General features: G+C 38.8%; 1 protein-coding gene and 1 long non-coding RNA gene across 2 annotated transcripts; both read right to left on the bottom strand.

Moving 5' to 3' along the window:
• Nucleotides 1-900: 900 nt before the first annotated feature.
• On the bottom strand, nucleotides 901-1,452 carry LOC117465452 (uncharacterized). Its single transcript, XR_004554183.2, has 3 exons — nucleotides 1,387-1,452; nucleotides 1,194-1,305; nucleotides 901-1,006 (listed from the first exon to the last, which is right to left on the bottom strand). It is a non-coding gene; the product is annotated as an uncharacterized lncRNA (long non-coding RNA).
• An 11,667-nt stretch (nucleotides 1,453-13,119) lies between these two features.
• bloc1s5 (biogenesis of lysosomal organelles complex-1, subunit 5, muted) lies at nucleotides 13,120-16,130 on the bottom strand. The gene is made up of 5 exons (XM_034108714.2): nucleotides 15,821-16,130; nucleotides 15,287-15,369; nucleotides 14,787-14,907; nucleotides 14,233-14,291; nucleotides 13,120-14,013 (listed from the first exon to the last, which is right to left on the bottom strand). Exons 1-5 carry the CDS (start codon nucleotides 15,837-15,839, stop codon nucleotides 13,840-13,842), a joined length of 456 nt encoding a protein of 151 aa, XP_033964605.1. The 5' UTR covers nucleotides 15,840-16,130; the 3' UTR covers nucleotides 13,120-13,839.
• Between the last annotated feature and the right edge of the window lie 3,452 nt (nucleotides 16,131-19,582).

The raw sequence follows: 19,582 nt of genomic DNA, 5'->3' as shown, positions 1-19,582 counted from the left end.
GGGCCGGAGAATCGGAGCAGCGGGAGCGGTATTGCAGTCGCTTTACCGCACCGTTGTGACGAAAAGGGAGCTGAGCCGGAAGGCAAAGCTCTCTGTCTACCGGGCCATTTTCGTTCCTACCCTCACCTATGGTCATGAAGGATGGGTCATGACCGAAAGAACGAGATCGCGGATACAAGCGGCCGAGATGGGTTTCCTCCGCCGGGTGGCTGGTGTCTCCCTTAGAGATAAGGTGAGAAGTTCGGTCATCAGGGAGGGACTCGGAGTTGAGCCGCTCCTCCTTCGCGTCGAAAGGAGCCAGTTGAGGTGGTTCGGGCACCTAGTTAGGATGCCACCTGGGCGCCTCCCTAGGGAGGTGTTCCAGGCACGTCCAGCTGGGAAGAGACCAAGGGGTAGACCTAGGACCAGGTGGAGGGATTATATCTCTTCGCTGGCCTGGGAGCGCCTTGGGATCCCCCAGTCAGAGCTGGTTGATGTCGCCAGGGAAAAGAAAGTTTGGGGCTCTCTGCTGGAACTGCTACCCCCGCGACCCGACCACGGATAAGCGGGAGAAGATGGATGGATGGATGGATGTTAAAATACAAATAAATGATAAACATTCTGAGAGGCCGACTACAAAAGGTAGACTCAATGGCTCTTGATGACATCAATGAGCAGTCCCAACACATGCTGCTGTATCAAAATAAATAGGTCCAGATTTCTTCTATTTAGTGTTGGATGATTTGTTGTATTGATTGCTGATGGATGTTAAGATATGTTTTACAATTATAACAAAAAGATTATTGTAATTGGACTCAAAAAGTTTACAAATCGTAGTTTTAATAAAATGACGAGCAATATAGGATTTATTCAACAGCGGTAAAGCATTAAGTTACTAAATTAACGTACACTGAACTGTAAAACTTACCACTATTTAGGAAAGGACCTGATCAGAAGGATTGACTAGTAAGACAGCAAAGAGGCGGAGGAGGTCTCTGTCATGTACAACCATTGGTAGATGTTACACCTGAAAGAAAGATAAGGAAATAAGACAACACAGGAGGACAAACACCTTCTTAAGTAAAAGACCAAATCATGTCAAGCTTTAACCTGAGGCTGTTTTTTCAGTATTTACAATGCACAGTTGGAAATTACATTCCAAAAGCTAAATTCAAACTCAACACCATAAATAACTGGGTACCAAAGTGCTTTACCTGATAGGACACGTTCCACACGGAGCAGCAACCATCCGGCTGGCCGTATGCTGCATATCATCTCCTCCCTCTCCACTGTTTCCAGTAGATCTCTACTGCCTGTCCAATAAAACTGAAATGCCCCAAAACAATCATATTTAAAAAGTTAAAAACAGTAACTTGCTTTTGGCATTCAAATGTATTATAATCTCACCTTTTTCCTGGATGTCAGGAAGGCATTCCCTTCAAGTCCGCAACCAGTCATAGGAGTTAAAATGCAAAGCCTGAAAGATGACAAGAGCGGGAGACTTACATGTTACAAGATAAGTAATACCAGAGGACATGCAGAGAACAGATCAAATCCCCTGACAGGCTCACACACTTTGGTGATGTCCTCATCTGATAATGATGTTTCATTTTTAGCAGCAAAGTAACATTACTCAAGGTATATGTTGGACCCAACTCATGTACAGTATGTTTTGAATCTCCTCAACAATGGTCTGTATAGTTGAGTAGAAACAAACTGTCCCTGCAGTTTCAGGTAGATTAACAAAGAAAAGTTTGCAATGAAGCACAAAACCCCTCTTTGTATTAAGCTAGCTGCCTGGTGGAGTTAGCTAACATTAGCTAACTTCATGTCCAACACAAAACCTCTAACGTGCATTACATTGACGATTTTAAACACAACTTAACTCTCTCAACTTGTAAAATAACGTTAATTTAACATACCCTTAAATAACTACATCACGTTTTTCAGGGGCAACACAAACTGCAGAAAACGTTAGCTGCTAACTGTTGTTAGCTAAGACAGCTAGCTCGTAACGATAGCCTCCTAGCAAACGTAAGATTACGTTAACATTAACTTAACGTTGTAAGAAAGCAAAACGAACCTTCGAGACATATTTTACTCTCAGACTGGGTGTAATTGTGTAGCGTTGCTTACCTCCAGAAGGATTTTTAGCTGTTTCCCAGTAGAGACTAGAGAGAGCTGTCAGAGCGGTTGCTCTCAGAAGAGCAGCATTGGGCGGACCAGATAAGACCAGAGCAGACCAGATAAGAACCAGTTAAGTCTTGGAGCCCACCGACGTCTTCCATGTTGTTATTTTCATTTAGTAGTTTGCCTTATAGTCCTTCTCCTCCATTGTCTTGCTCTTCTCGAGTAGTCAGTGTGGTGCTGTTGCTTTGGTCTGGGTCTCTGGACCTGTGAGCTAACCACGCCCCGTTCATTTGCATATAACGAATGGAAATGTCTGATCATGAAATACAAGTCACATGAAATAAGCCATTATGAAATACGAGTCTCTTGAAATAAAGAAACGCGTCATTATGAAATACAAGTAATCTGAAATAAATAAATATGTCATTATGAAATACGAGTCTCTTGAAATAAATAAATGTGTCATTATGAAATACAAGTCTCTTGAAATAAATAAATGTGTCATTATGAAATACAAGTCTCTTGAAATAAATAAATGTGTCATTATGAAATAAAAGTCCCATGAAATAAATAAATGTGTATTTAAATGTACATGTATACATATTTATTGCCTAATTTATTTATTTTATAATTTATTTCATAGGCATATTTATATATATGTATTTATTTAATTATTTATGTATATATTTATTTATTTAATATTGGCTTAAATGGCATTCCATAGCCAGCAGCGTCAGTTTCCCCTGCTGCTGGCTGTATTATGACGGGTAGATCTTCTCCGCGAATCCATGTCTTAACATGCTGGTATTTGAAAGCAAGTGTGCAGCATGGATTATTTTTCAAAAATTCCTGATAAAAGTTATCAGTCCAGGGGGGACGGAGTTTTTTTTTTGCCAAGTTTAGGTTTAATTTTGTTCCATTGTTTTCTTGTCATGGCAATTTTGAACTTTTTTGGCCCTGCTTTGCACTTTCTGTTCATTTTTGTTGTCATTTTGGTGGCTGTCTCTGTACTTTGTTGGTCTGACTCTTCTGTGTCTATCTCAGACTGTGGCTGTGCGTTACTTATTTCCCTGTCATCCTGACTTGTGTCCTCGTCTTCCTCACCTGTAGGTGTGCTGTAAGACTGTTTTTCTTCATTGCTCTTATCTTCATCTTTCCCCACAGGCTCTGTCCCTGTTTCTCGTTTGTTTCTTTTTCGTTTTTTATCCTTTTCTGGCCCTTTCTTATCCTTGCCTGTTTGTCCCTTTCCGTTCATTTTTGTTGTCATTTTGGTGGCTGTCTCTGTACTTTGTTGGTCTGACTCTTCTGTGTCTATCTCAGACTGTGGCTGTGCGTAACTTATTTCCCTGTCATCCTGACTTGTGTCCTCGTCTTCCTCACCCGTAGGTGCGCTGTAAGACTGTTTCTTGATACTGTGCTGTCCATCTCTCCCTCTTTCACTGACATATTTTCCTAAATACAAACATTACAAAAGTAAAAAATCTCATTTAATTACTGTATCTCTTATCGTAAGACTACAATGCAACTTTAAGCAATCTGCCATCCTTGGGTCAATTACAGTAAATTCTGTTAACATCCTACTGTGATGGTTGTAGTATTTAATTAAATAAGCACATTAACCCTTATGCCTCCCTAAGGAAATGTATTATCCATGCCACTGTTTAATTTTGCGAGCATTCTGATTGTGTTAAGAATATGGCACAACATTTGGTAAATATGTGAGTTTTTTGGAAACATGTTCTTAATAAGTGTATGTGTAATCAAAATAGTGACTTTCAAATCCCTAGCGACAAAAATAAAAATGAATGAACATTTGATAATTATGATCAGCACTGAATTGGGTTAAAAGATGTAAGTAATTGAAAGTGGAACAACAATATTAACATAGCCTATAATATCTTTATTACAGTATTTTTAGATGCGGACATTTTTGTCGTTAGTGTTTTCAGAGTAACGTTTTTAAAAAGGGATTCACAAGGGTTAAGCTTCAACTTAAAAGCCTCTGGGGCAGAGTCCTGCATGGGTCCAGTTTTGCAAATCGGTCACATGACCTGGAAGTAGTGCTGCATACCTGGACTCACATTCAGGTTCAGATCCGGACTCAAGTCCATGGCTTGTGTCAAGTTGTGAGAGTAACTAAAGTGAACTTATTGTGAGCTACTTATCAATTGAAAATAAACTCATAATCAACTCAAATTCAAACTCGTCAGGTTTATTGTGCTCCCTTCCAACTTGTGTCTACATTTCTCTACAACTTTTTGCCACTTAGTCTACAAATGACTTATGACAGCAACTACAGTGAACTACTACAAAGTTCAAACATTTATTTCATTTACCAAACTAAAATAACCAAACAGTCCCTGAGCTGACTGAGCCTAAATCCCTAAAACGTTGCTGAAAGGTAGAGTGTAGAGTAGATACACATTACACTGTTACACGTAGCCTACTGTAGTGACTGTACAGTCAGAGTGTACTGTTACCATGTATTTTCTACAACTCTACATGTGTACATTATACAGTACATACTACATAGTGATGTACATACATACTGTTAGAAATTAAAATCAATGTTGATATGGCGTAATTTGAATTAAATACACTATTTAATTTAAATCAGTTTTATTCTGAAAAAAACAGAAGTTCACACTATTAACTTAATACTTTTATTCTGAAAATTGTTCACTTCCGGTTAGCATTAGCATGTGGCGAAATGCTACGTTTTCAAACCGTGAATCGAAGGTGAAATGACATGTGATGTTGTACACTGAGCACACTGGGATTAGCACTCATGTATTGCCGCTGAATAACGTTTATCAGGGAATGTTTAAATAACCACAGCCACCAGAATGATGCAATTTAGCAACAGAAAAAGACAGGAATTGCATTGGACCCGCCCCCCATTTCTATTAATGTGGACCGGAGGGAGAGGGTGACGAGCATAGATATATATAAACACTAGATGGCTCATGGGAGATTTTCCAGCGTAGCTGACCGGCCGCCATCTTGCTACAGTCAACAGTTACTCTGATTCGTGTTATGGTAGCTGTTGTAAGGTGAGTGATCTGCACAAAAATACTCTTAACTCGCTGAAATCTTGACTGATTACAAACGGTTTGGTTTATTATAAACATTATTAGCATGGCTATGATACAGGATGCTTGGACATGTTGAAATTGCAGCTTTTCTTTGTGTATGTGGTTGTATTTATTAGCTGGCTAATAACAAGAAGCTGTGAGTGAGACCTAGTATTACAAAGTTGACCCAGCAACTTTACACCAGTGGGAGAGGCAGAACTGCTCTTTCTTTTCAATATAACTTAAGTTACACATGATTTCTTCCAAGTGGTTTGGCTTGTTAAAAACATCTTGCATTATGATACAGGAATTTGCTGGCTTTGTGTTTACAGAAGTACATGACTATGCCGGACTTTTGTGCAGCCTACGGATGCTCCAATTGCCGCTGTCTGCAAACAAGAACCCGTGGGATCACCACATATGTTTATGTTTGCTCAGTCTAATAAACCCATAACATGGTTGTGAAAGAATACCAAAGCTGAGGCTGGACGATGATTGATTGTTTGTGTGCCATGTGTCACTGTGTGTCTTATTGGTTTTGTGTTATACTGTATTTTATTGTGTGCAGCTGGTCCTTATCTCCAAGACACATTTAAAACAAATAACCTTGAACCTTGAAGCCCCATCTCTCCCCCCTGCTCCTGCTTCCTACATCCCCTCCACACCACACCAAGTTGTTCTTCTTAATAATAATAATAATACATTTATGTTGGGGGGCCGCCTTTCATAACACCCAAGGACACCTTACAGGGGCATAGGGGCAATATAGGGAACAATTTAAACAGTGGATTTTGTGATATATCAGCCGGGGTGAGACAAGACAAACCACAAATGGACTACAGAAGGACACATGGTACAGTTTATATTATTCTTGGTCTTTTTTCAATAACATTTCAAAGGTTCTGGATTTGTTTACAAATCTAGGATGATATGAAGATCTCATGTCAAAAATAACTGTGATAAATTAGACAGAACTGGCCTGTCTGTGAGCACATTTTATGTTGGTTTGGTTCTTCTGATAAAGGTGTGAATATCTAAATAATATACCAACATATGCTATTGTCATTAGTTGTGTCCCTGTTCTTCAAGCTAAGGCATTGCTAAATTAACAACTCTTGGCTTACAGAGTGGTAACATGAGACCGATTTTTATATATAAAATATAAATGTATTTTAATTTTATAATTTATTTTAAATATTAACAATATAATAAAATAAATGGAAATATATACACCGGCAAATATTTAATATAAATACCTTGTGTGTGTGTGTATAGATATTTCTTTATCTGATTAATGTTATTTTCATATAGAAGTCCATGATTATAAGTATGCAGTATCATAACTACATCTTTGATGTTTCTAAAAAACCAAACCGTTTGAAAATTGGTTGAAAATTGAGCAAGCTATGGTTATTTAAATAGTAAACCATAATGTTATGAATGAGAGCACTGCCTGTAGCAAGATGGCGGCCAAGTGGCAACGTCGGTCTCCATTGGCCAGCAGCGCGGGTGAGTCATCTAGTGTTTATAAACTTTATATATATCTATGGTGACGAGCATAAGTTTCACTTTTCTTTTTTATTTCAATTCCAACTTTGGTCATGAAGAATATGTTTCTCTGTTGTCCACGTTCATAAAGCATAAAACAACAGCATCAGAGCACGGTGCAGAGTCTCTAGATGAGTCCCTCGTCGTTCTTATTATACATCCATGTTGTAGTCCGCTGTATAGAAAACTGTAGTTTCCATAGTTTCCCCAAAGCAGCAGATGCACATTTATGACGTCTGCTGGCGCATCATAAACACGTCGGATAGTGAAAGTGCATTCGGATTTTCTAAAGTACCGCAGTCTCTTCTCCTAAGTCCTTTTGAATTCTCCTATCCACTATCCCTTAACCCCGTGACGTTTCACTCAGAGGTCAAGGAATAGGAGATAGGGTTAGAACTCTAGAAGCTGATTTTTGGATTATCGGAACGCAAAAGGAGAATATACGTAAGTGCTAGTTTTTTTCCGAGCCCAAGTACCGGTTCCCGACGTTCCGGTTTTAACCGGACTTGAACCGAAACTTCAAGTACTGGTACTGGTTCGGCGTACCGGTACGCAGCACTACCTGGAAGGTATTGAAGCAATAAGCTATTAAATGCAATAAAAAGAGGTGTGTCCTATTCATCCAGTGTAGTTCTTTGACCCAACATTGATTTTGAGTGATTAGGTCACATGACCTGGAAGGTATTGAAGAAATAAGCAAATTTTTCCATCAAAATATTAATATAAAAATATTTAGAGTGTTAAAATGCAATGAAAAGAGGTGTGTCCCAGTGGCGGCCGGCCCATAGGGGTGCTAGGGGCGCCGCCCCACCTCTTGCCAGATACAAAATAAAATAAAATAAATAAATATTAAATAAAAAAAAATAACTTTAAAAAATATATATTTAAAAAAAATATATATTTTGTATTTTAATTTTTAATGAACAAGGTAAATATCATACAATTAGTATCACAAACATGTATAATCTACAATACAATCTCGTTTAAAATTGTGTTACGATGTCTAAAGTTACTGATAAGTCACCTGTTTCCTGCCTGGCCTTGCCCATGGCATTAGTTTATCATTACTGGGCAGAGCCCCCGAGCGAAACAGCAGCAACCAGCAGGTTGCAAAAGTCTCAATAGTAAACTGTGCCGCCGAAACATAATTTCAGCCAATCAGCGCCGTCAAATATTTTGGTCACGTGGGCGCTCACGTTAGCGCCCATGTTGCTTACGTGCGTTGACATGAGGAGTTGTTTTTTAGACTCGTGAGTGACCAAGGTGACGCAGTATTTGGATGAGAATGGTGTGCAGGTGGAGTCACCAAAGAGCTACTCTCCAATCCTTTTGAAAGGAGAAGTTTGGGAGATAAATTGATACTTAAAGACCTTGGACCGGACCAACCCGATTTGTATATATCACAGCAGGCTCGTGAAAAAGACAACGTATCAACAAGGCTTCTCACATGGCTAGCTGGATGCAAACAGGTAAATGCTATCTTTTGTTTCACATGCTTGCTCTTCAAACAGCCGGGGACAGATACGATCTGTTCAGAAACTAGACAAAAGTTAAACAAGTACAAACCACAGACTGTCTGTGTCATGGAGAATACAGTCGCTGGTTTATTTACGTCTGTAGGCCGTTGTTATGACTGTGGACGGTCGGAGCATATATAGCGTTAGCTTAGCCAAGCTCCATTCAGGGAACAAGCATTCTAAAAGGTTTTTCGCCTGCCGTCTGTCTGCAGACTTGTCAAAGCATTAATTCATGGTTTTTACTAACCGGTATCAGTGTGTTGTTACGTCGGCATCATTTTGAAACGTGTATTATAATTAAATCACGGTCAAATATGTTACTCTTGTTGTAGCTGTAGCTCCCGAGCCAGCGAGTCTTGTTTGAATGATGCGAGTAAACACAGCTGACAGCTGCGGTGAAACTCGAGCGACTAGAGCAATGCGATAGAAGTGTTTAGAGCAAAGCGAATATTCGCATCGCGTCCGGTCTGAACGCAGCATTAAAGCGAGCTCCGCGCTGCACTGGAAACGCGCCATTACATCACCAGAAGTCCTAATTTAACGGGTCATTTCTCCCAAAAAAATTTTTTTACTCACTCTATCAATAGCCCCACCACAAATATTTTCCACCAGCCGCCACTGGTGTGTCCTATTCAGCCAGTATAGTTCTTTGACCCAACATTGATTTTGAGTGAATCGGTCACATGACCTGAAAGGTATTGAAGAAATAAGCAAATTTTTCCATCAAAATATTAATATAAAAATATTTAGAGTGTTAAAATGCAATGAAAAGAGGTGTGTCCTATTCAGCCAGTATAGTTCTTTGACCCAACATTGATTTTGAGTGAATCGGTCACATGACCTGAAAGGTATTGAAGAAATAAGCAAATTTTTCCATCAAAATATTAATATAAAAATATTTAGAGTGTTAAAATGCAATGAAAAGAGGTGTGTCCTATGCCGCAAGTGTAGTTATTTGACCCAACATTGATTTTGAGTGATTAGGTCACATGACCTGGAAGGTATTGAAACAATAAGCAAATGTTTCCATCAAAAATATTAATAAAACGTATTTAAAGTATTAAAATGCAATAAAAAGAGGTGTGTTCAATACATTTATACTCTAGAGTGAATTTGCTTCACATTCACACGATCGAGAAGCTGTCGATTTATTAAAAATAACATTTTTCTTGTCTAATTGTAAAAGTCATTTGTTGATGGTCCCTAAGTGAAAGCCTCGTTTCGCGGAGAAGTTCTCCGGGTTAAACTGTCTGACGCTGCTGGCGGGTCCGGGAAACTGACGCTGCTGGCGTGTCCGCGAATGTCCGTCGAATATCCAACCTAAAACCGCGGTACCCAGCGCTCATTTTCTAAGCTGTCAGAGTCTGATATTATCCAGCGTGCCTTGCAACTTTCCCTCAGAGAGATATCAATTTCTTAATTAGTTTTACTGCAGCTTTGAGAGCTTTCCCTCCCTTATTGAGCGATCCACTGGGTGAACGTTTACTATTGCCAAATAATTCATATTGTCACCTGCACTACCATCCGCCCAGGACCCATCATGATTCCCTGGTGTGGTTCTATGCCGGGTTATTAACTTGGAAACGCAGATCTTTTGTTCATTGGCATTTTAATTTTGGACCCCTTAGTAATTGAGTAACAGCTAGGGGCCCATCATGTAGCACAAAAGAAAAAGAGTGAGCTTGCAGAGGCTGAACATTCCCATAAGCTGTCAGGAAAGCGGGGGGTGAAGGAGACCCACTCGCTTCTATTGTTCCAACACAAAACATTGAAATTGTGTTTCTGTTGGACCTGCTTTTTCTCACCACTCGACTGAAATGAAAAGGCGATCTCCCCAAAAAGAACACTTTTATTAACGCCAAGTTAGCTGTCAACTTTGTAGAAAGTGTAGCAGTCCTCTTAGGTCATGTGAATTGTATTTATTCAAGGAGATAATAATGATATTTCACAATTTTCAAACAGTACAGCAGTAAAGTGGACATAGGCTATTTAAATATCAAGCCGTATATAGCTGTGTTTAACCTGTCTAGTGCTCATAAAAGTGTACATTGTGCCTTTTTTCACAGGTTTCAAAATGTGATACATCGAATGGTCTTTGTCATGATCTATACAAGAAGTGAACATGTGAACCCAGCATATTTTACTGCAATGAAGTGTCTTTATGAAGCTTTAGGCTTATAATATGCAGTACTATAATCAGAAAGTCGTCAAATCACAAGGCCAACATGTGCAGTAAAGTGTTCATATTGAGTTTGCACATAATTCATTTATGATTTTAAAATGGGGTGATTTTTTGTATCTGTATCTACATGAATGACCTGTACAGTGTATTGAGTGTATTCTTATCCAAAAACTACATATTTTTGGTTGGGTTGACATAATGTGTAAAACACAGCTCAAATATTTATAATTTTAATATACGGATGCAAATAGTGTCAAATATAGTTGTATTGCCATGATGCATTTTGGTCACTGTTACAAGCAGAAGTCAGAAGGCCTGCTTGAAGGTAGTGCCGAGCTCTAGTGTGGGCTGATTAGACAGTTTTCTTCTGTGATCTACTGTGATTCACTTCATTCTTTCCCAGTGGATATGGAGCTTCAGATTGCATTAACCAACACACCCCTTATCTCCATTCGCGGCCTGGTGGAGCTCCAGCTGGGTGCTGCTGTTTCCTTTACCATTTGTGTTGGCACAGGGAACGGCAGCTCCATGGCCCGGGAGCACCGCTCTCTCTTCAAAACAGGAAGAGCACACTGCTCTCTGATGCTCACTGGAGACAAAAAACAAAACCAACGAGGGTCCAGAGGCTTGAGGCACAAAGCTGAGGAAGATGATAACAGGAGATTTTAGCCGGTGTACAAACCCTTCTCTGCACATGGCGTAGTCGAGATAGTTGCTAATGTTACAGTTTTTCTTTACCACTAAATACAGCATTGATAAGTTATTGATTAACAACCTTATAAATCAACAATAACTAGTGTGGATATTCCTGGATTTTAACTTAGAACCACAGTCCTATAAATGTAGAAATCTGTTGTTGTTGCAATCCCTTGATAACAACAAATGTTGATCTGGATACCAGATTTTTCGGTCAATTTAAATTGTCAAAGCACATGTTTTTATTTTCAGCAGTGGTTCTGTTTTGCCATTCGAAGCAAAAGGTGACTCTGACCTGGAAGCTTTAGGCAGGTCATTTCAGATGTTATGGATTTCAAACGAGCAAGAAACATTCCTGGTATCTACCACAGAAATGAGCTCCTATTGTAGGAGAAAATCCTGGAAGAAAACAGTTTTACGTGCGCCGTTATTTACAAATCACTTTACAAAAGTATAAACCATGCATTTATCAGGCCCAACAAACTTTAAGCGTATGACTCAACACTCATATGACTTTAACTGTGACCTTTCGTGTACTCCGACTGTTTGTCTTTCTTTCCAATGAAACCCAAAAAATAAACAAGGGCAGATGAAAAGGTGCCCTGCTGGCAGAGGTGGGCCATGTTTCCGTATTGTCGCTCCTCGTTAGCTGATGATGGGCTGTCTCCAAGTTGGACAGCTGCAGTCACCGAGGCGGAGGAAAGGCATGCACAAACACACACACACACACACACACACACACACACACACACACACACACACACACACACACACACACACACACACACACACACACACACACACACACACACACACACACACACACACACACACACACACACACACACACACACACACACACACACACACACACACACACACACACACACACTCACGCAGGCAGACGTACATCTGCTGGCATGTCCATGCTCTCTCTCTCTCTCCAAATGGAAAAAAGCTGCAGCTTCTGTGAAAGGGGATACAGAACTGAGTTGACTTCATCTCTGTGACACACGATGGAGGGACTCCACAGCCGGCTTGTTTTGTTTTATTCTAGTTGTGTTAAAGAAACTCTGTTTAACTTAATCTGATGGATGAGGTGGAGTCCAAGCCCACTTCTCCAGATGAGACTTTGGACAGCTGAGGCTAAACAATTGTGCGGTAGAGATGTGGAGGAGGAGGGGGGGGGATCTAACATATTTGTTCTATTACATTTCCTGAGATGAACTCTGCTCTCAGCCATGCCAGGAATGTGCCCAGTGTGCCCACCCATCCATTAACCTGTCCAACAACCCTCCATTGTCTGGAGGAAATAAAACACTTCATTAAAAGTGCTGTGAAGATCCTCAGAGGCTCTGAGCGTCAGAGTCAAGACCCCCGCAGACAATTTCATATTACAACTTTAATACATTATTGTGTTTGCTGCATAACCGTGACAACTAGTTGGCAGTGAGTCGTTTAATACAGTTATATTTATTCATGTTGTGTATGAGAATTTGTAAATGGAGAGTTGGCTTTAAGTTAAGTCCATTTTATTTGCCATTCTTGTTTTTTTACTTATTTGTTAAATGTCAACCGTGACCGTTATTTTCTTAAATATATTTACTGTTGTGTCTTGTTTTTATTATTACCTCTAAATGTGTGTGTATACATATATATATATATTTGTGTCTATGTATGTATATATAAATATATATATTAATGTGGGTGTAAAGGCTTGTATGTATGTATAATATACACATGTATATATTTCTTTTTAAATATTTGTATTCTCTGGGATGGTGAGAAACAGAATTTTGATCCCCTTGTCTCTGTTACAAAAATAGAGGAACTGAGAATGATGTTGACTTATGTGTATTTCCGCTGTGAAACATGCCTGTGTGCAATTCATCCGATAAACAAAACGTTTTTATTTGTTTTTTTACTAATTATTTTGTGTATTTTAAGAACTCTTTGTATTGTTGACATGAACAGCAAGAAATTACAACCAGAAGAAAATAAAAAATAGTTTATTATCTTTTAGTTGCAACAGCATACGAACATGTGTTATGTGATTAATTCAAATCGGATTTGAGCCGGCTAAACAAACAACAGCTGCTTCTGATCATCAAAATAGCTTTATTATAAAAGTTACTTCATAGACGACGGTTGGTTTACATGAAGCTCATGTCAGAGGTGAAGTGTTTGAAACATGGGAGAGCATGTGAGGGATGATTTGTTCTGGAAACAGTTTTGTTTGAGAACGTTTCTACAACACTTTAAACACACCTGCTCAGAAAGACTGTTCTAACATTTAATTATCTGGCTTTCAGTGCCTGCAATATCTCACCTTGATGCCAAACTCCAGGTTCCTTTTAACTTGAGGCCTACGCAAATGTATCATCAGCACCCTTCAGACGGGCATCCATTCAAAATCTTGAAATGTTGAAAACTTCATGGCCAAGGAACAATCAAATGATTGCTTGTTTAAAAATGACATATTCCAGACCTTTTAGGTGCCGTGAAAATTCCATGTGCTCCAGACAGAAATGTGCAAGTCTGATGGCCTGTGAAATGCTACATTGTTAATCCCACTTTCATATTTACGATTTGGAAAATGTTGAGTCTTGTGCAGGAGCAAAACCTCCAAATGTTATGCCAACCAACAGGTTCATCAATCAAAGCCGATAGACGTCCATAACAAACACCAGCATGGAATAAAAGAGTGAACTGATTAGAGAGGTGAGAACTTGGTCAAGTCCTTCTTCTTTTCGTTGTACGTGGTGCTCAGTTGTCCGACTGCCTTGGCGTGCTCCTCGTCCACCTCCTCCTTTAATCTCTGCTGCTCCTTCAGAAACTCTGCCCACTCCTCCTTCAGACGCTCCATGCTCCCCTGCAGCTGGGTGCTCTGGAAGGGAAAAAGAAGAGGAGAGTTACTGCCCTTCTTTCATATCTCTGTATATGCTGAATAACGTCGGGCAGTGTATGGGGCTCTGTGTCGCCTACAGGTGCAATCACAGAGAACACAATATCATAAATGCGGTGGGAATCTTCAATCCAATCTATTTTTCATGGCTATGTAAATGTGAACACCTGCTATAATTATTTTGCCTCGAGTTGTTTTTACCTGCTTGGCCTCTAGCTCCCTCTGCTGGACTCTCTCTGCCATGTGATTTGCAGCATCCACTGTGGAATAAAGGCAAAAAAGCATTTTAAATAATATTTATATTCCACATTGTCATTTACTATAACACTAAACAACATGTATATATTTAAATGTGTTTATTGTGATTGTCTAAGAAGGTTTCTTGTGTCATAGGGATTCAAAACAATTCATTACCATTACATGAAACTATTCATTTGCAAGTTAACATAATTTTAACTGAGTATGTCTCTGCCCTGTGGCTTAAGCTAAGAAATATTTTCATTACAGTCTGCATATTTATCTACATTAATCGTTGATTGTTTTTTCTAGAATTGTCAGAAAATGTATCCATCCAAGTTTCTCAAAGTCCAAGGTGATGTGTTTAATGTCTTGTGATGTCAGTCCAAAACCCAAATATATGAAGTTAAATATGATATAGAACAGATTGGATGATTAGAAGTCAGCTGAGGCATTCAATTGACACAATGTTAGCACAATTTACAAGATGAAGTGTGAATCTGAGAGATGAGACTCACACCGCGTAAACACATTGGACAGCATGCCCTCCAGATCTGTAGGCAGCATCTGCTCATTTGTTTCCGTAACTATTTTATTGAGGTTCTCCAGCAGTCTGCTCTCCCTGTGTCCACGTTTCTCCTAAGAAACAACAGAGGAAAGTGTTAGCCATACATAATAACATTGACATTTTGCATTACATTACATGTGTAAGAAATGTGCATCCATTTATTGTCTATTCACCAGGTAATCCTCTTAATTGGAAAATAAAATGCAGTTCTTGATTAAATTGCTCATATTTAAGGTAAATACAGATGTACTGTATACTTACTGTGATTCATGTTTAAACATAATGACAAAATGTGTCTTATTAGTGCCAGTATATTGTGTCCCCTGCCCACCGACAATTTATTTTTCTGTAAGGCCATACTCATATTTGACGTTCTGATGTGGTGGGTCTAATGATATTTTTTTGTCTGCAGCTTTATGAATAACACATATTTCGTGACATAACCAGTACCTCAAACTCTCTCACAAAGTAGCGGATCTCTGCATTGATGACCGGGCGGTGGTCCAACAGCCGGGACTGGATGTCCCCTACATCTGCAGCACCAAAACAGCTCGGATTAATTTAATTTAAGCATATAGGACACACAGGATTTAAAAAAACACTATACATTAGTGTCATCTTTTTTAACATGTAGACATTCTGCACACAGTTTGTTCAATGAAACTGTGAATGGCTCATTTAAAAACATTTGTCTCTAAAATTAACAATTTCAATGATGAAGACAGTTGCAAATGATAAGTTTTTTTGTAATCAATTGTGATGATATGAAGTTAAACACATTATACCAGTAATTGAAGGGTATATTCTTATCATTATATTCTAATTCAAATAAAGTTTTGTATATTCATTATTCAACATGTTTGTACACCATAAAAGGAAACCATTCCTGATCACCAATTCACCAACGTTCATGGCAGTAAGCTGAAGAAACCACGCTGACATGCAGACTATGATAAGTGTTTTTCTGCTGTGAAATTCACTCACCTTTAGCAATCTTGTCCATTTTTGAGACACGTTAATGTAAGGTGTCAAATCAAAGCTGTGTCTCTTGTTTAGCAGCTAGCTCCAACAGCTAAATGCTAACCACTTTGTTCCAAATGATAAGCTAACTAGCTGCTAAGGGTGAACACGAAAGAGTTACTCAGCAGATCAGTCATTAACATAGCCTATATGTTAATTCAATGGTGATACATAAAAGCTACAATATACAAAAAGCCTGTATAGTTTTTGTAAATTGCAGTCAGGTGAAAAAAAGTCAGCTGACAGCAATGTAAATATTTACTACTGCTTCCGGGTTCGAGGCCACTGGACTGAACCAATGGGCCGAGAGAGGGGTGTCACATTCAGCTCTGGTAAAAGTTCCTCACACGTAATGAGTTTTTGTTTTTTAAAACAACTTGAACAACTTTCTTCTGCAGTCTTGATTTGAGTTAAGCTACAATGACGTGCTTTTTACTCTGTAAGTCTCAAATGTCAGCAAGCATGTGTGTGTTTGCTGTATGAGACACAGTAGTGTATACCTATGTTTTGGACAGCAGATGGCAGTCTTGTTCTGTGCAGAAAAACCCAAACCTACGACTTCAATTAATTCTACACACATTTTTTCCAATAAAAATCACATCATAAAGGTCGTTTCTTTTTAAATATAGACCCTAAATTAAACTTTAAAAAATAGTAGGCTATTTTACTAGCTTTTGGGTTGCCAAGATGCAAGTAGCTGATGTTTATCCTTCTACAGCAGCATATTTAATTAATCTTTTAGTTCTTTTGTAATAGGCTCCCTAACATGCATAGTACCTGAGCCAAATTCCAATATATGAACAACTTTGAACAATTCTTAATGAGTGAGAACTGAAGCATGTACACACACAAACTCTTCTTCTTCTTCTTTGTAAGAGCTTTGCAGTCTGAATGTTGGGCTACAAATCAATAAGGATTTATGTCAGGAGAAATGTAGCATAGTGTTCTCTGTGTTAATCCTGTGGATAGGATGGTTCAGTGGTAGTGACTCCGTTTCGTAATGCAAAGTTGAATCAGTGTGGGTTCAATCCTCACCTCAGCTGTATCACTCAAAAAAACAATTATTGTGATCAATGTTGTCATTTCGAATACTGTGCTCAATCAATATGTTTAGGCTGCTGAATAAACACACTGAAAACTTTAACCCTGGTTCTATATACAACTTGGATTTTTTAAATATCTATATATGAATATGAAATTAAGCTTCTTTCTCTCTGTTGTTGTACTTGTTCACCTGAGGGAGAGATGGTGCAGAGGCAGGGATACAGAACATCAGCGCTGAGAGGAAACAATGCGAGCTCAAGCCCAGCCGCAGGTATGGCACACTAAAATGACTCTTTGGTGTCATTATGGCGTGTGGTGCAGTCGGTTGTGTGTTGGTGTTCGGATCAGGGGTCACAGGTTCAAACCCCACTGCAGTCAGCATGTTGTTGTGTCCCTGGGCAAGACACTTCACCCCAAATTGCTCCTGTGGGGATTGCCCACAGTATTGAGTGTAAGTCGCTTTGGATAAAAGCAAGTAACATGACATGTAATGTAATGTAATTATGCAAAAATGAGTGTCTGCTATCAATACTGACATGGTTTCATTGGTCAGACTCAAATAACTAACTAAAATAGAATTCGACTTGGGATTTCTGAATTTTACCTTGCCAAATTTCTGCATTTCAACTTGTACATTTATGCGTTCCCATCAGCACATTTTTTACTTGGGAACTTGCACATTTGTGAGTTTGAACTTGCAGCTTGTAGCATGTTTTTTTTGGGGATTTTTTTCTGTTCTGGTTAGTGGACAAAAGTATGCAACAGTAGGTTCTTTACTTGAGACCAGAGAAGATCCCACAAGGATGTTCATTAAAAACATTAAAACAGGCCCGTACACACTACAGGCGTCAAAAAAGCTTGAAGCTGGGCGTGTCTGCTGCTGGACATAAAGTTAGGTTTAACAACTGGAGCCTCCAAGTATCTCAAACTAAAACTATTTATTGCCAAAAGTATGTTAATCGATAACCGTTTCATATCTGCCTATTAAATACATACTTGTGGGTTATTTGCTTCAAACATAAGCTTGGAGTTCTAGTTTGTTTAATCCATACACAAATGAGTGGATGAGTTTGTTTGATGAGAAACAGTAGTGTGTAGACTGAGGGCTTGGCCAGCAGATGTCAGTCTTGATCTGTGTATGAAATAAAGTGACATCAAAGCCTTTACATTAGTTTCTCCACATCACTTGTTTATTCATGAACATTGTATAAAAAAGAACGTTGCTTTTTTCAAATGCATTTAACCGGCAATTAGTAGTGAATCCCAAATGTTCCCTAACCGTGTAATTTAAATCACTGTTCCATAAATCAATAAATAAATATAAATAAGTAGCCTCTCTAATTGACTCCTGCATTGTACCAAATTCCTTTATATGAGCAACACAATATTTAAATGTAAATGTTACCTTGTAGTAATTACAAATAGTCTCTTCACAAGTGAAAAAAAATCATGTTAAAAATAAAATAAAAATGACTGAGCAAGATTATGTGGTTATGTGGTTCCCACGTTGACATTCAGAAATTCGCAAGTTGAAAGTCGATGATGGAAATTCAGAAATTCGCAAGTTGAAAGTCGATGATGGAAATTCAGAAATTCGCAAGTTCCCACGTTGAAATTGGAAATACGCAATTTGAAATTCGATGATGAAAATTCGCAAGTGGAAATACGGAAGTTGACATTCGGAAATACGCAAGTTTGTTTCACCACATTGTTTTCCCTGTATTTGTTATTTGAAACAGACCCTTGAAACCTTGCACAGTTCATTCACACAGTTATTCTTGTGTGGCATACCTGCGGCGGTTCTTGAACCCGCATCGTGTCCTCTCAGCGCTGTCGGCTGCCACTGCACCATCCCAGCCGCAGGGTATAGGCTACAGAGAGGGAGCCAGAGAGAGCAAGGAGTCAGGACCTACATTTGAGCTGAGATATGCAAGATCACAAGTTAGAAGAGTTGTTTAAAAATGTTTTCTCCTCTACATCCTAAACGATTTTAGACAGGTTGTCCACAATTAGAGACACCTGAAACAGTCCTTTTAGAGTTGACAGAAGAAAAACTCAGCTGGGGTTCAGGTATGAACTGCAAAGCTGTTTCACTACAACATGAGCTACCAGAAGGCTCTTTCATGCTTTACTTTTCACTTGTTAAGGGACTAGTTACTGCGATCACTCCAAACTGAAACATGTTCAAGGTGTCACAGTCTTCTTCTCTCTTCTCATAGCTCTCGTGAATTGACTCAAATCAGCTGAAATGTAGTTTATTTCTCTGTATGTTAGTCTGTCTCTATTAACTTGGGACAGGATGGTGTAGTGGCAAAGACACTAACTGACAACACAGAGTGGAATCAATGTTCAAATCCCCCTTTAGGTATATGCTAAATAGGAGGAGGAATTGATTCCTCCCTGGTGGAAAAGTTTATATATTTTTTTCAAATGATTTTTTATAAAATAAAATGTAACTAATTAATTTAAAAATAATAAACTAGAAACCAATATGTAGCTTGTATTTAATTGTTTGTGAGGTACAGTATTTAAGTATATGTACTTTGTTCTCCAACACTGTCAAGAGGATACAACGTGTACCTCTTGCTGCATACTGCTGAAGGGTTTTTCACTTTTACTGACTGATTGACAATCCATTATAGTTTTGTTCCAAGTTAGAGTAGATTTTACTTCAGCGTTGTT

This window comes from Pseudochaenichthys georgianus, chromosome 20, assembly GCF_902827115.2.
Source record: "Pseudochaenichthys georgianus chromosome 20, fPseGeo1.2, whole genome shotgun sequence".
Taxonomy (NCBI): Eukaryota; Metazoa; Chordata; class Actinopteri; order Perciformes; family Channichthyidae; genus Pseudochaenichthys; species Pseudochaenichthys georgianus.
The sequence above is the reverse complement of the archived record's forward strand: the minus strand, read 5'-3'. Positions and strand labels throughout refer to the sequence as shown.